The sequence below is a fragment of the Chrysemys picta genome, chromosome 5, assembly GCF_011386835.1.
Source record: "Chrysemys picta bellii isolate R12L10 chromosome 5, ASM1138683v2, whole genome shotgun sequence".
Taxonomy (NCBI): Eukaryota; Metazoa; Chordata; order Testudines; family Emydidae; genus Chrysemys; species Chrysemys picta.
Genome location: NC_088795.1, coordinates 44,569,819 through 44,585,777, shown reverse-complemented (window position 1 = coordinate 44,585,777; position 15,959 = coordinate 44,569,819). Strand labels below are relative to the sequence as shown.

The following is a 15,959-nucleotide window of genomic DNA, read 5'->3' as shown; positions in this document are numbered from 1 at the left end:
TCTCCCAAGTTAATAGATTGGAACAGCACTATTAAATTTCATGAAGAATTCTGCTCCTTTCGCTCCCTTGTTTAGAGGATGCTTTTGCTTGAGATAGGTTTGTGCTCTTCACACAGTCCTGTGTGAGCTCAAAAGCTTCTCTCTCTCGCCAACAGCAATTGGTCCAATAAAAGATATTACCTCACACATTATCTCGCTAATATCATGGGACCAGCACGGCTACAATGCTGCACAGGAAAAAACTGTTGTTCTTTGAGATATGTTGCTCATGTCCATTCCATTACCCTCCCACCCCCACCCCGCCGCCCCTCTGTCGGAGTTGCCGGCAAGAAGGAACTGAGAGGGCTTAGGACCAGCAGCGCCTGATATACCGACGCATGAGCGCAGCACTCAAGGGGACGCCACAGCCGGCCCTATGGATGCCGCTAAGGCAAAAATATCCAACAACTGTGCACGTGGGCGCACAACACTTAGAATGGAATCAATGTGAGCAAGCACTTGAAGAAGAAGTATAGACACTGATAGCATTTGTGAAGTTCCGTAAGCATAATACAGTTATTTCCATGAAGAATAAAGTTTAGCCGATCAGAAGTGTGAGGTGAAGCACTGGGTAATAGGATGCTACTGCTCCAGTTTCTAGAAACTGTTAAGTACATGGACTGTTCTTCCTTCATGAAAGAAATAATGCATGAATCAGGCTGAAGAGTTTGGGTCTTATAGATTAGCTCCCCCTCACAGCTGTCAGAACATGCACATGTCTTGGCAGTAGTTTGAAATGAATGACTGCTCAAAGGACTAGAATGTATCCAGCACATTTTATCACTTGCGTCAAGTTCATTTTCTAGATATACCTGATAAGTCTGATAGAATTAAAGCAGTAAATGTAACCTTTTTAGAAAACTTCACAGCAAATCAGAGTATCAGAAAATGTTTGATTTACAATGTCTTTAATAAATCTCTGCAAAAAAAGAAAGGTTGCTTTTGTCTTGCAAACCTAGGTGGCATATGTCTGAACTACCCCTCAATATGAAAGAATCCCACATTTGGAATATCAGTCACATAGACTGTAATAACAAAATCAACACCATTTGCTAGATTCAAAAGTATTCTTAAAAATCTCATTAGACTGAATAAGTGGTTTTTACATAATGTTAAGTTTTGCGCTCTGCTATATCTCAATTAGTTCTTCACTTTTGTTATTTAGTCTTAAAGATGAAGTGGAATGGAGACTGAAGATTTTGCCTTTTACTTGTTTTTTATGCAAAAAGAAGAAAAAAACCATCATATGACCCAACATTTTCAATGCCCACTGAAATACTAAACCCAGAACTGTAATTTTTAATGCCATGTTATATAATTCTTCTACCTGCCAACAACCAGTACATTCCCTAGTGATTTATTACCCTTAAGGACTATTTATTTTTCTTTAAAATTCCATGTGGCCAATGGTAACAGACACATAAATAACATAATACTGGCATATAGAAAATATAAAATTTCCAATGACAAGACTGGATTGTGACTTCTTCAATCAGGAAGAAAGAATGTGGCTCCTAGTTCCTTGAACCACACCATATTTCTAAACTCAAAACAAATGGTTTGTGCTGATAACACTCTGAAGGATCCCATTTCTGGGTTTTATTTAAATGGCAGTGAGACTGGCAAATGAGCTATAATGAAAAGCATGAACCGCTAAGCAAAACCAAACAGAATCCAAAATATGATGATCAACTAGCTGCACTGTTAATATCCTAAGAGTTCCCTTTACTGAACAAACAGCTTCTTATTCTTCTTTTACATCTATGTATTTTCTTTATGATTCTTTCCCATTTTAGTTGCAGTGATGATTTGGAGGAAAGATTCGTGAACGAGAGTGCAGTTCTGGCATGACAACCTGGTGATGGTACATGTCCTCCAATTCACTCAGTGTGATGAGGCCAGTGAGATATCTGCCCTGAAGTATTTAACGTATAATATTTGTTTTACTGCAAACACATGCCCAGGATTGATAACAGCATAGCCAAGACTTTGGTGGGCAGAAATTGAGACTTGGCAAACAAGGAACCTGATGAGATGCATGGCCCTTTGGAACCATGGCTCATGACTGCTCTTAGTTTAATGCAGATATCTGTAGCACCTAAGACATATGTTGGGGCTTCAGGGGATTTAATCAATTTCAGATGAGAGTAGGTGTGCCTATGATTTGGCCTATTCTTGAAGATCAGGTACTGTCACTATTGCATGGTAGGCTGGCATAATCAACCATTGCTGGTCGCTTATCAGGCACTGTATTTTGCTGCAGGACAAAAGGTTACCCAAATCCTGTGGTGGATTTCTGGTTAGGAGGTTGTTAGTGGGCTGATCTCAATCCAAAGGCCTTAGGGAGGATCCCCAATGACCCACCAGTATAGAGATTCTTTGAGTTTGAGTTCTTCATCAGATATGCCAATGCGGTCAGCTGGTGTCCTTGTTAAATGCTGCATTCCTGGTGATATTTTTGGAGCATTTAGAGTCATTGAACGGTGCCTGGGTCAGTAAGGGATACTTTTGGTAGGGCTTTGGAGTTTAGGGATGGAAAATGAGGGGAGCAATAGGTCATCTGGACCGTGAGGATGTCAAAAACAGATCAGGGATGGCAAGGTGAGTGCAGAGAGCTGCAAGAGGATGGTGAGGCAGGGATTTGACCAGTCATGGTATTAAGGGCTTACACAGTAGTGAGGCCGCCTAGGTATGGGCCTCTCTTTCTTCGATGCGACAGGAGATACCTCACAAAATTCCAGCTTGTCACGGTCTTGAGAATGGGACCTACAATGATGGGGTTTCACTAGTGCATTTGGCTCGCACTCATTCAAGATTGGAGCAGTGACATCTGCGACCCAACAGTAGCGTGACCATATATCCTTATGCTGAATACGGGACACCTGGTAAAATTACTTGTATTCAGGCGAGTTCAATGGCAATCAATCAGTACTATGCAGTACAAACATTCAAATTAATATCATGTTGACTGAGCCCCTGTTAAAAAGAAACACTGTGTAATTTGATTATTTTATTTACTTTATCTTTAAGACTTTATAGTTCACATGGGGAGTGGTCTCACACACACATGCACGGAGAGGTGACACATCCACACTCCCGTACACCTCTCTCACATGGTGAGTGGGGTGACTGCCTGTCCAACCCTCCCTGCCCAGCGATATCTGCCCTCCATGCCTGGCTGGGCCCCCGGGACAGACTTTCCTCTCCTTGTACCTGCTGCCGCGTGTTCCCGAGGCAACATGTGGGGGGGCACGCAGGGTCACAAGCCCCCATTCCCCAGATTTCTGCCAGGATTCACACCAGAATGTGGCCAGTAGCAGCCTTTCGGCACTGTGCGGGAGGGAAGGGACAGGAGCTGCTTCAAGTGACAGGGGAAGGTGGGGAGGGATGACCTGGCCCATGTCTTTGCAGAGCTCATCTTTTCCCTCCTAATCCCTGCTCCCCTGCGGCTGGAAGCAGCTTGCACAGTGTTGAAAGGCAGTTAACACCTTCCAGCTGCTGGCCACCGACATAACCCAGCTTCCTTCTGTCCCCCGGCTACAGCATGGGCAGAATGGGGTAAGCCCTAAGGATACATTGTGCACCACAGCCAGGGAACCTCACTGCAGGGACTTCAGCGAACCTGACCAGAGAGGTTGCTCAGCACAGGAGGGTGCCTCGGGGATGGAGCAGCCCCATACTCCCTGGGGGAAGGACCGAGGGCAGGGGGGGGAGGTGAAGAGGGTGCTAACCCCTTGCCTGGGGGGCTGCTGTGGAGCCTGCCTGGTCGGGACATGAACAGGCTGGAAATTGCTTCCCCCCGCCACTCCAGAACTTAGCTGAGGGGTGGAGAGGCTTCCCCGTGCCAGCGCTGTGTGGGGCTCTGGCACACACAGGGCTTGGCTTCTCCTGGCCAGTGCACCAGGCCGAAGGGTCTTGAGCTTTCCCGAGGTGCCGGCTCAGCCAGAGGCAGTGCGGGAAGGAAGGAGCCTGCCGGCCAGACTGTTGGTGAACTGAGCACTCTAACCAGAGGCTGGTTCTCTGCACAGCACTGGGAGTGGGCCGTGCCCCGCCAGGGGGATATGGAGGAGCAGCAGGGCTGGGGAAAGGTGAAGAGGCAAAGCAGGGAGAGGAGAGCAAGAGGGGGAGCACATAAAGGGCCGATGCGTGGGCAGCAGAGGCGACACATACTAGCAGCCACCTAGCACCTGCCTGCACTCACCAGCCACCGCAGCTCGCAGCGCGCAGCCAGTGCCAGCTTGAAATGGGATGGAGGGCAGGGCCCTGCTGGCCGAGAGCCGGTCGGCAATGGGGGCTGCACTGACGGACCAGCAAGAGGATCAGCCGGTCCCAAGCGCTGCAGCTTTGTCCCACCTCCAGCCTTGCACACTCACCCCCATTGTCAGCCACTGGACACCCCACTCACCACTGGCGGGCGGGCGGCTGGCGAGCTGGGATCCAGCGAGCAGCAGGACCTGCCAGTACTGATGGGGGGAGACAGAAAATCCGGGACAATTTGCCTGTTTTTAAGAAAAAGTCGAGACACCTGCAGGAGGGCTTAAATACGGGCCTGTCCTTTAAAAACTGGACGTCTGGTCACCCTACCTAACAGGGAATAGGGGACAGAAGGGTACAGGCAGTTGGGTGTTGGCATTCAAATGCATACAAAATATACATGCAGCCCCTGGTTGAGAATCAGAGTTCAATGGCCTGAATGGCTAGTTTTACTTTTTAAGCCAATTTTCAGGAGCAAGGAATGGGGTTGTGAGAGCTGGTGTGTGGATCTGTGGACACAGGATTGTACATTGGGCCCACAGGCAGGTGGCTAGTTCACCTGGAGGTGACAAAGCGATTTTGTGTTGGCATGACAGGAAGGGCATGCTCTGAGACCAGCTGATGCCCCTCTTATACTCTTTGGCAGCCAGGAGCAGCCACTAGACATGAATTCTGTGCTTATGGGGAAAACAATTTGGGATTTTATAGGTGGGCTGACTTAATCATGAAGGTTAAGAGAGATTTAAGGCAGGTTCAGGACCTCCTCCGGGATGGGGAGAGGGGGATTATAAACTGGTCTGAAATACTAGAGCAGAGGATTTGGGAGGGGCACCACAGGTTGACAGGGATTGAAGGTGTGTAAAGTGGGAAGTCAGGGAGCAGACATATTTTTAACCACTGTTAGGGAAGGAATTGTTAACTATCTGGGAACCTGATTGAGTGGTGGAGTGGAGGCAGCCAAATGAATTGCTGGATCCTCATTTTGGCAGGTGTCTGATGCAAGGACTCATTCCATAGGTCTAGTTCTCAGATGAACCAGAATTGGAAGTGGAACTAGAGGGAGGAATGCCCTAAAGAAGCTTCAGAAAAGGGTTGCGGATCCTAATGTCTGGTACAACGAGGACACAACCCACTCTCCCCACCTCATTACCCTCATACAGAGGAGCAAGGCTGAGTCCCAGAAATGGGATGAGACCAGATTTGTAGGGCTGATGGCAACTTCAAATATGTAGGTGGAAATGATTAAGGAAGGAACAATGACCTGCACTGTATGATTCATTGCTGGATACTTCCCAGATGAGTTAACAAAGTCAATTAAACCACATCACTCGCATCTTGTCTTTCTTCCTGCACATCTGGGATAAAGGACCATAATGATCATTTGATCTCCTGTATAATACAGGCCATACAATTTCACCTAGTAACTGTTGCATTTATCCCATCATTTCTGACTGAGCTAGAACAGATCTTGTAGAAAGACAACAAATCTTAATTTATAGACTTCAAGTGATGGAGAATCCATCATACCCCTTTATAAATTGCTTCAATGATTAATTACCCAAACTGGTCCCCGTCCCCTTTTTACTTATTTCCAGTATGAATTTGTCTAGCTTCAGCTCTGAGCCACTGGATCTTATTATGTCTTTATTTCCTACATTAAAGAGCCTTCTGAGTCATAAAGAGAAACCTAATTATAAAAGTTCACCGAATTCTCCAACTTTTTTGTAAATGAAAATACTTGCAATCTTGATGGTCCTGATTCATCACTGTGTTACTCCAGTTTTATACATTGTAGTTCCACTTAAATCAGAGAGTAATAATGGGTAAAATGGAGTAAAGCAGGTGTGATTTAGGTACTGTAGCTTATTTATAACATGTTCTAGTATTGAAACATATTCAGATATTTACCACTTTTCCATATGCTTAATATCTTGCTGCTCAAATATGTTAACAAGCCACGCAAATCAAGTAACCAAATAATTTTGAAGGTGGGTCAAAATATTAAGACTCAGATTACAAAAATCAAGCACTTAAATAAGTAGCGGGACTTTCAGAAGTGCTGAGAATTCACGACTCTCAGTGAAGTCAGTGGGCTTCTAAACTCAGGCCAACAAGATTGATAATTTTGGCCACAGTACATAGGGCATCATACTACCACAGGGGTCAGCAATGTTCGGCACGCGGCTCGCCAGGGTAAGCATCCTAGCGGGCCGGGCCAGTTTATTTACCTGCTGACGTGGCAGGTTTGGCCGATCGCGGCCCCCACTCGCCGCAGTTCACTGTCCCGGGCCAATGGGGGCAGCGGGAAGCTGCGGCCAGCACATCCCTCGACCTGTGCCGCTTCCTGCCGCCCCCATTGGCCCTGGACAGCGAACAGCGGCAAGTGGGGGCTGCGATCGGCCGAACCTGCCACGTCAGCAGGTAAATAAACTGGCCCGGCCCGCTAGGGTGCTTACCCTGGAGAGCCGCGTGCCGAACATTGCCGACCCCTGTACTACCAGAAGGAAGAGCTGGATTTATGGTTTGATCTCAAGCTTTGACTTTTTCACACTGAGAAAAGCAAGGCCTGATAATACTGCAGAGATGATCCTCAGGCTGCATTTTCATGAATTGGTTCTGAAAATCTCTCATTGCCCCGGACGTGCAGGAAGACAGACAAGACACAAGGAATGTGGTTTAATGAGAATGCAACTTTATTAACTCATCTGGGAACTATCCAGCAATAAATCAAATAAGGCAGGTCATCATTCCTTCCCTAATCTGTTCCACTTGTTAGAGGGCCCCCCCACCCTGCCACAGCTGGTCCCCAGCCTCTGGCTGGGAACCCACCACCCTCCCTTCATGAGGATTAAAGGGCTGGGAAAGGGGGTTTTCTCCCCACCATACCAGAGATTGGAAGCCCCAACCCTATTCCTTAGCTTCTTTAGGCGATGCCTTCCCCTAAATCCACTTCCAATTCCAGTTTATCAGGGAACTGATAAACCATCAGATGGTGCCTACACTGGGCACCTGCCAAGTTGTGACAACTTGAATCATACCTATGGCCCTATCCATCAGGTCCTTGGGCTGCTGTGGGAAGGAAAAAAAAAAAAAAAAAAAGCCTCCACCCCACCCTGATCAATCTGCCAATGAGGAAAAATTTCTTCCCAGTCTCCAAAAGGCAACTAGCACCATGTATCCAGCTGACCCCCCCACCCCACCCCCCAAAAAACCAACCAAACAAAAAAACCTCAGTCAACCCCCTATCCCAAACAAATAAACAAAAAACATCCCTACACTAATCCCAGGGATGGGAGGGTAGATCTGCTGGTCAGTAGTGCTGCATAGGCTTGTAAGTCCTCCCCTCTGTTGCAAAGGAGACTATGGACTTCCACATAGCTCCTGCCTTACCCATTCTTAGCTACATCCTCCTTCTCCCCTCTAGCTCTCGCAACAGGGAGAAGGGCTGGTGAGGGGGAAACCCCCTTTGAAGGGGAAATAGCTTCTTTCCGCCTACAGCTTCAGATGATGACCCCCATCTTTGAAGCTGCTGGGGTGCATTTTTGCTGCACCCGTGCTGTAGCTTCACCATTGCTAAAAATTATGTGAATTCTAGTGTAAACAAGCTGCTAGCACTTTAACCACCAAAGCTTACTTTGTCTTTTTTTATCATGCTTATTGCCTGCCAAATTTCCACTGGAGGCAAAATTTGAGCATTTTATTTATTCCCACCAAGTTAGTCTTCACTAGGCCAAATTTGCAGAATTGAAAACAAGAAGATCTCCTCAGATGTTATGAATCAAGGGGCACAACTTGCAGCTAGGGATGCATAAAATATGGCTCCTGACTACTGCTCTCTTTCTGTACATATACGGTGAGAGCAAAGTAGATACCTGCAGTTTTTCATTGTTAGGCAACAAAGAGCTATCAATTTTTATTCCTCTAACAAGGAAAATGCAAATAAAAATAAATATGTTTTAATGCATTTGTTTTTTATACAATAATGCTGTAAAACTATATGCAAATGAAGTACTGATTATGGGTTTCTTGGAAGTTGATAATGCAGTCCTTTTTGTCAGAAAAGCTGTGCACTCCTGGTAGGAATGGAAACCAGGCAAGCAGACAATATCCATGCTGGCTGAGGCACAGAAAGTGTGGTCTTATGTAGGAGTTTCTCTAAATGTTGGGGAAAAATTGGAAAGAATTCTAGTAGTCAAGGAAACTTGGAGCTTGCATCTATCCAATAAAGAGATTTGCCAGCATCACTGCTGTACTCATTTAGAATTATGACTAAGTGGATTGAGTCATAGCCAGGGACTAAACCCATCAGTTTCTCTTGAGAAAGGTAACTTATTTAGGGCTAAACAGTTGGAAAAAACTGCATGGAGCTTAAAGCACTGATTTAGCGGAACATCTCAGAATCATGTAATGTTTGCCTTTTTAACATCTCCATTCTGGTGAAGAAGATAAACTCCAGGAAGGGTGACTTTATGGATATGAAATAAGATTGTCTGGCGTGTACTGTGTTAGTATGAATTCATGAAAACTTGTTGGCTTGTGTTTGGTAGTCTGACAGTGTGGTGGGGGAGTGTCTGAAGAAACAGAACATAAAATGCCAATAGGAAAAAGGTTTGCACTCTAGAATGCAACTTAGTAGTGTTAACAAATATGGCAACAAATATGTTCCTGCTGGCCTTAAAATAGACATTACTTGGAGTCTAGACAGAACTGATTAGAAACAAAACCACTAAGACCTTCTGATATCTTGGAAAATAATGAAAGAATCATTGAGAAGATGAAAGATACTGGAATAGCGCCCAGCATTAGTCAAAGCTGTAATATTTTATAAAGAAAAAGACAAGGGCAACAGAAGAGGTGATTTAGATCACTACACAGCAGGCAGTCCAATCAAATCAAGTCAGCATTAGCTTTAATCCTACCTTCACAGTAGTGTAATTGCTGCTTTCCTGGATGTGAATTAAAATTCCATTCTCGCTCCTTGTCCTGAATTTCACTTCCAAGTGGTTCACACTCAGGGTCTCCGAAATGGCACCCGTAGTGCCATATTTCATCATGTACTCTCGTTTCTTATTCCGGCTCATGTGGTAGTCAAGGCGTCCTTTGCCTTCTAATGATAAGGCAGTATCGGCAGTAATATCTAGGACAAATATAGGAGGAAGCGTTGAGTATGCTTTATCTAATTCTTTTGTTGAGGTAAACTAGGTGGGAGGAAATAGGAGTGTGTGAAGCCTTGGCTTCAACCGTATACTCTTTGGCCACTGCAGCTGAGCCAGCAGTGCTGTGTGAGTGTGAGTGAGACAGAGAGAGAGTGAGTGAGTTATCTTACTGCTAGTATAGAGCAGGAGTAAATTAAAACACCCTGGGAGCAAGGGGGAAAAAAGGAAGGAATTTTGGCTCTGTGAGCTACAATTCTTTTCTTGGTATGCCCCTGTTTCCCTTTACTCTGGACAATGTCCTTGGGATAAAACTAAACTGTATGCTCTTTAAGGCAGGAACAATGCTCTATTCGTTTTGTAAAATACCTAGCATACTTTAGGTTGGTATAAAATAATATATAATATTAATTACACCGCAGAATCCTCAAAATCCTACCAGAAATGCAGCAAAACTCTTTTGTAAGCTAGCACAACAGCATCTAAATAATCAATACAATAATGGAATATGTAAGAAAACAGAGCAGGTTGACATGAACAAAATTAAATGGTTTTCACAGAGCAATCACAAAAATATATACAATCTGAATACAAATTAATTAGAATTTAGCTTGCTATATTATGCAATCCTAGCTATATTATGTAGAGCTATTTGTTTGCAAATTAATAATTGTAGACATAATTATGGTCTTTTTGAAAAATAAATGAGCTCCTCTTGTTTGTATTTACATTTATATATGTGTTTTCTTATTTTAACTTTTTTTTTCTACCATATTCAAAGTGATGATAGGGCAAAAAGTCAATGTGTCACTTTTGTTCATAATTATTGTAACAGTGAATGCAAGTATGACACATTTTCATCATTTAACAACAGTTAATTGCATCTAAACATAAAACCCAATTGCACTTGATTAAACTGTGTGATTAACTGTAGATTAAACAGAAGGATAATTAAGCCTTCTACATACATTTTTCACAGTGTTTCCCAGTCAATCCATCTTTGCAATGACATTGCTGCCATGACCAGTAATCAATACAGGTGCCACCGTGTTGGCAAGGGCTAATTGCACAAGCTCCTTCTAATCTAGGGCATCTAAAACAAATCAAAAGAGTAGTCACTGGAGTATGTACTTTAAACAAACAAAATAAGCCTTTTGGATGGAGTCACATGTGTTTAAGTGATACCACCCCTTCCTCCCCAACCCACACGGATGAATTGTTTAAAGTCTCTTGTAAAGTAGTAAAAAGTAATAGTGTCAAGTTCTCTGCACTGAAGAAATCTGATATATCGAAACAGTTCCCAGTTTTCAGTGCCAAGTTGTATTAGAAAAAGAGAGAGGACTTCAGAGGGAACTAGGAAGAAAAACAAAAATTCTGTCTTATATGCTACACATTTGATATTAACTTATATAATTTGCAGATAGTATTCATATGCATACATACTAGTGTTCGTGTATGTCTTAAAAAACAACAGTCTTCTCAAAGACTACTGTGCTCAAACATGTACAATATCTTTATGGCAGTCTTACATTTGGGTTACACAATAAAAATAATGAAAATTATCATCTTTCATTCCATGACTTCAAGTTGTACTCTGGTCTTTCACTCAACCTCCTTTCAGTCACATTCTTTGTCTACACATATTCTTAGACTAACAATGTAATACAAAAAAGATCTGTAATATTCCTACTGTACATATAATCTGAAACAGGAATGGGGAAGGGAACTACCATGTAATAAACTTGAATTGAGAGTAGTAGTATTTTTAGATATAAATGAGTAATGTAGTCTGAATCTTTGCCTAAGACAGAGACTGTTAAAATTAGTTGAGAGGTTTTCAGAACTGGTACAAGATTACAGTTTAAGTTTATGGTCTGTGAAGAAGGTTACATGGCTAAAATTTTAAGCAGATGCATACATTGTAGAGCTCCCACTGGCCGCAGTTTGATGTTACAAGCCAATGGGGGCTGCGGGATATGCTGGCCGACGCTTCCCGCAGCCCCCATTAGCCTGGAACTGCGAACCGCAGACAGTGTGAGCTGCTATCAGCCGAACCAGCGGACACTGCAAGTAAACAAACCATACCGGCTCGCCAGCAGATTTCCCTGACAGGCCGCGTGCCAAAGGTTGCCGATCCCTGTTGTAGAGGTTTGTCATCATTTAAAGAGATTGAAGATCCATCAATATTTTCTTAGATAATAACCTTTTTAAGGAGGCGGGTAGGGTGGTTTTAACTTTGAATCTGCCAAGCAAATCTTGAAGAAAACCTGGAGCCATCTTTCATTGTTAAACTGCCCGAGGTACTAAAGGAAAAGTCCTGACTGGCAGGCAGAAGTCTTGGATGGTGAAAGATACAAAATTCAAAGACAATTTTTTTACTTCGCTGGCATATCCCAAGATGCTGTTTTCTAGGAGAATGTTATTGAAGTTGACATCTTCAGTTACAGAAGCTCAGGGAGTCTCGTGCCATAAGAAATAACACAAGCTTGGGAGGTGAAAAGGGGAAAGATGAACTAGCAACTGTGGGCTTGCAAGCCATACTGTTGCTATAACTATAATTTCAAACAGTGAGATGGAAAAAAAAACCAATTGATTCAGCTAATCAATCATTTCTAATACAGCCCTCACAAAAGGAGATTGTATGGGGAAAATTCAGTGATATTTGACTGGGAAAGTGAGAGAACAGACATTTGGGATAAAAACAAAAGAGGAAGGTTAGTGAACCATACCAGTATAGTCAAATCCAGGTGGAATTTACATGGATTTTTTTTAAAAGAGCTACTTTATTTCAGACTGCTGGACAACAAAAATAATAAATAGTAGTAGAAATGTACTGTTGCTGCTTTGTGGAAAATTGGAATTGGGTTTCTGCAAACTCTGATTTCTGCATAATCTTATTTCTAAAGTTAGATTCTTCCTTGGTCCTTTACACTTGAGAGCATATTGTATATTCATATTCACAGGCATTTGAATTAATTAACATTTAACTCTCATGCCACTTTCCTTTATTATACACCTCTACCCCGATATAACGCGACCCGATATAACACGAATTCGGATATAACCCGGTAAAGCAGCACTCCGGGGGGGTGAGGCTGCGCACTCCGGTGGATCAAAGCAAGTTCAATATAACGCGGTTTCACCTATAATGCGGTAAGATTTTTTGGCTCCCGAGGACAGCGTTATATTGGGGTAGAGGTGTATATATAATCAGATACTACGTATAGCTGACATACCGATCTAAGATTCCTTGAGCTGCCAAAGCCTGGCTGGGTTCCAGAGGACGTCCATTGACTGCAAACTCCATTATACAACCCACAAAATCATGACTTTCCACCTGTCCTCTCCTTTGAAGTATTGGCTCTAGAGATCTAATGCCACCAACAGTTACTCGATTTGGTTGTACATCGAGAGTCCTGGAAGAGAAGAGGAAGAATTGGTGCATTAAAATCAGCACATAAATTGGTGATAATAGAATAACTCTCATATCTTCTAAGATCTTTCATTTCTACAGTTCAATTTCTACAATTTCTATAGTTCATTTTTTTACAATCACAGAATTATTGCATACAGTGACCAATCTGCTCTAGTTAAAACCACCTCTGAAACAATAATTACAACGGGCCTAAACCTGAAGTTCTGACTCCGTTTTTACTCAAGCAACTCTTCTTTAACTTGATGGAGAGTTTTGCTTGAGTCAGTATTGAATAAAGATTTGACCCAATGATATTTATAATTGGGGGTGATATTTAATTACAAGCAGGGCCGGCTTCAGGCACCAGCTGAGCAAGGCAGATTGGTCGAGGCGGCGTTCCGCCCAATCCTAGGGCGGCACGGCCGCTTTTTTTTTTTGTTGTTGTTCCGCTCCGGCCGCCCTGTAGGGGGCGGCGGCACGGAGAACCAGAGCTCCCTGCAGGGCAGTCCTCTTCTTTCCCTCCCCGCCGACCGGAGTGGAGCCCTCGCGGCAGGCGGCAGGAGGCGGCGCAGCGGGAGGGGCCGCATGGCAGCGCCCCTGCTGTAGCCCTGGCCGCCCCCTTCTCTCTCTCTTTCCCGCCCGCCCCTCCCCCTCCCTCCCCCCCAGCCGGTCCCCCTGCACCCGTGATCCGGCCGCGCTGCAGGTTTGGTTTTTTTTGCTTGGGGCGGCCAAAAAGCCAGAGCCGGCCCTGATTACCAGTTGGAGCACCATATTGCAAGGCAATAAATGGTTTTGTTAGTGGGGAAGCCATAGGGCTAAATGAAAAGCAAGCCAGATAATGGTGAGAAAATATCAACAATATTAACAATACATAGAATTAATACAGCACTTTTCATCTTCAAAATGTATTGAAATATTAACTGATTAGTACTCACAACACTCCTATAAGGTGAGGTATGTACAACCCACTTCTTCCCTTCCCCCACACTTTTAGTGAAAACAGCAAATAAAAACAATACAGATATTTGGAAATTATTCCAAATATACGGGAAAAAATTGAGAATAGTTACTTAGCCTGAGCACGTAGCAATCAGCTGGAAGATAAGAGTATGTCTGAGATTGGTGCTATTTCTCGTGTGTTCATAAGAAGTGAAAAGTTAAGTTAAACAGCAACAGAGTGAAAATTAGGAGCTAACGTAACTGCTGGATCATGAATTTGGGTCTGTATTCCTATATTTATTTAGGTAAATATGATTTTTTTTTGTAAAAACAAGGGCATTAGGAGGCTTTGCTAAGGAAAATTTCTAGCACTAGCCACTGTAGAATTTCAAATATTCTAAGGATAATTGGGCTAGAAACAGGTGGAATGAGAGGTTGCTGAGATAAACGTAAAACATTTTAAAAAAACTGTGGGGTGAGCTCCTTACACCATTGAACTCAATGGGAGTTTTGCCTCTGACTTCAGTGGTGCCAGGATTTCATCCTATAAGCCTGATTCTGTGACTGCTCTATATGCACATTTTGGCCTGACTGCAATGGAAGTTCCACACATAGAGTGATTGCTAACTGGGAGCCTAAATTTTAAAGCAAGACCATTTTAATTCTATAATGAGAGATATTTATCCTGAGACAAAACTCTATTCTAATCACCCCACAGGCTAAAAACCCCACAGGCTAAAAACATAAAAACCTGATGGATATTGGTGCAAAATCAGAATTGCTGACTTCACTGTTCCTAAAAGGTACATTTTACTTTGCTTAGATTATGACCAGATTCTGTTCATCAACCAGTCAGAAAATATCTGATTCATGAGTACAGTTTTTTTAAGTCTTTAATGCCTTTATCAGTAAGCAGATTATGACTGGCTAAAGTTTTCTTTTACCTTTTAAAGCATCAGTGATTCTGACTGGCTGATATTCTGATTTGATAATTAATTTGGGCTAGATTGTGAATTTTCACTATGGCGAATGAAGGGAAATAAGGACCCCCAGTACCCCACTTTTCAGGCTGCCCAAAGCTGTATGTCTGCTATTTTTCCCGAGTCTTGGCTCTACCCCTCCCCCTCTGACAGGGCATCAGCCTGTACAACTGAGCTGGATCACAGTAAGAGCAGGGGATGCAGTGTTTTAATTTGCTGCTGCTATAGGCCAGTTTAAAATTATTACACCCTGGAACAAGAAAGAAGCAGGGAGGGAATTCTGCCTCAGCAAAGAATGCCTTCTCAGGCCAGTCCTGCTGTAGTACAGCTTATGCCAACATTCCTTGTACTGGGCTATGCCTAAAGGCACAAGCCCCCCTTCTATTAGCTGGTCTGACATAGCAGTTATTCTAAATTTCTCCTATTTATAATGATTTTTAAGTTTTACCTCTTCTTTTTATCCCAAAGAGCAAAATGAAATATTATTTACCAGTCAGTGGAAACAGCCATATTACTAACAGTACAATAGCCTGGCTCCTGATCCTCAGAACAGGAGTCTACCGTCAAGGATGCTGCCTGCAAAGAAACACAAAAATGTGTTTAATATTAGAAGGACTGACTGTCCAATCTCATTTTCACCACTTTAACATTTGTTTGATTATTAAATACAAAAATATCCAAGGGCTTAGTTGGTCACATTATACCAGATTTTCTTCCCTTGTGCATTCACAAAATTGTACATACATAAACCTATGCATACACTTCGCAGGTCCGATGGCTTACAATTGCCCTTCAAGAATTCCAATACTCATATGGCTACAGCCCTTGCCTCTTCACCTTGAAAACCTAGGTAACACTTGTATCTGCACCGGATTTAAACTATTGAAAGGGTATGCACAAGTATGAAAGCAGACACAGGATTTGCAGGCCCACATGTTTTGCATGCATGTGTGGAAAAGAGGCCTGCCTCAATATTAACCCTTTTTGGGGCCGGCTCACAACATTTTGGCACCTGAGGAGGGGAGCTCAAATGACGCCCCCATCCCCTCTCGCTTGAGACAAAACTTTGAAAGGTCTCAATTCTGCCTTCTTCCTGTTCTACTCCTCTCACGGTACTGCTCTGCTATCTACCCCAATAAAGGAGAGCTAATAACTTAAAATGCCTTGTTCAAAAATGTT

The 15,959-nt window shown here is 43.3% G+C and overlaps 1 protein-coding gene across 1 annotated transcript in view; it reads right to left on the bottom strand.

Moving 5' to 3' along the window:
* FAT4 (FAT atypical cadherin 4) overlaps positions 1 to 15,959 on the bottom strand; it is a 244,774-nt gene that overhangs the window by 11,770 nt on the left and 217,045 nt on the right. The window contains exons 12-15 of the mRNA XM_005309369.4: positions 15,271 to 15,356; positions 12,683 to 12,862; positions 10,415 to 10,539; positions 9,213 to 9,430 (exon numbers count right to left, since the gene is read on the bottom strand). Coding sequence (XP_005309426.2) covers positions 9,213 to 9,430; positions 10,415 to 10,539; positions 12,683 to 12,862; positions 15,271 to 15,356 — 609 coding nt within the window. The remainder of the gene's footprint in view (positions 1 to 9,212; positions 9,431 to 10,414; positions 10,540 to 12,682; positions 12,863 to 15,270; positions 15,357 to 15,959) is intronic.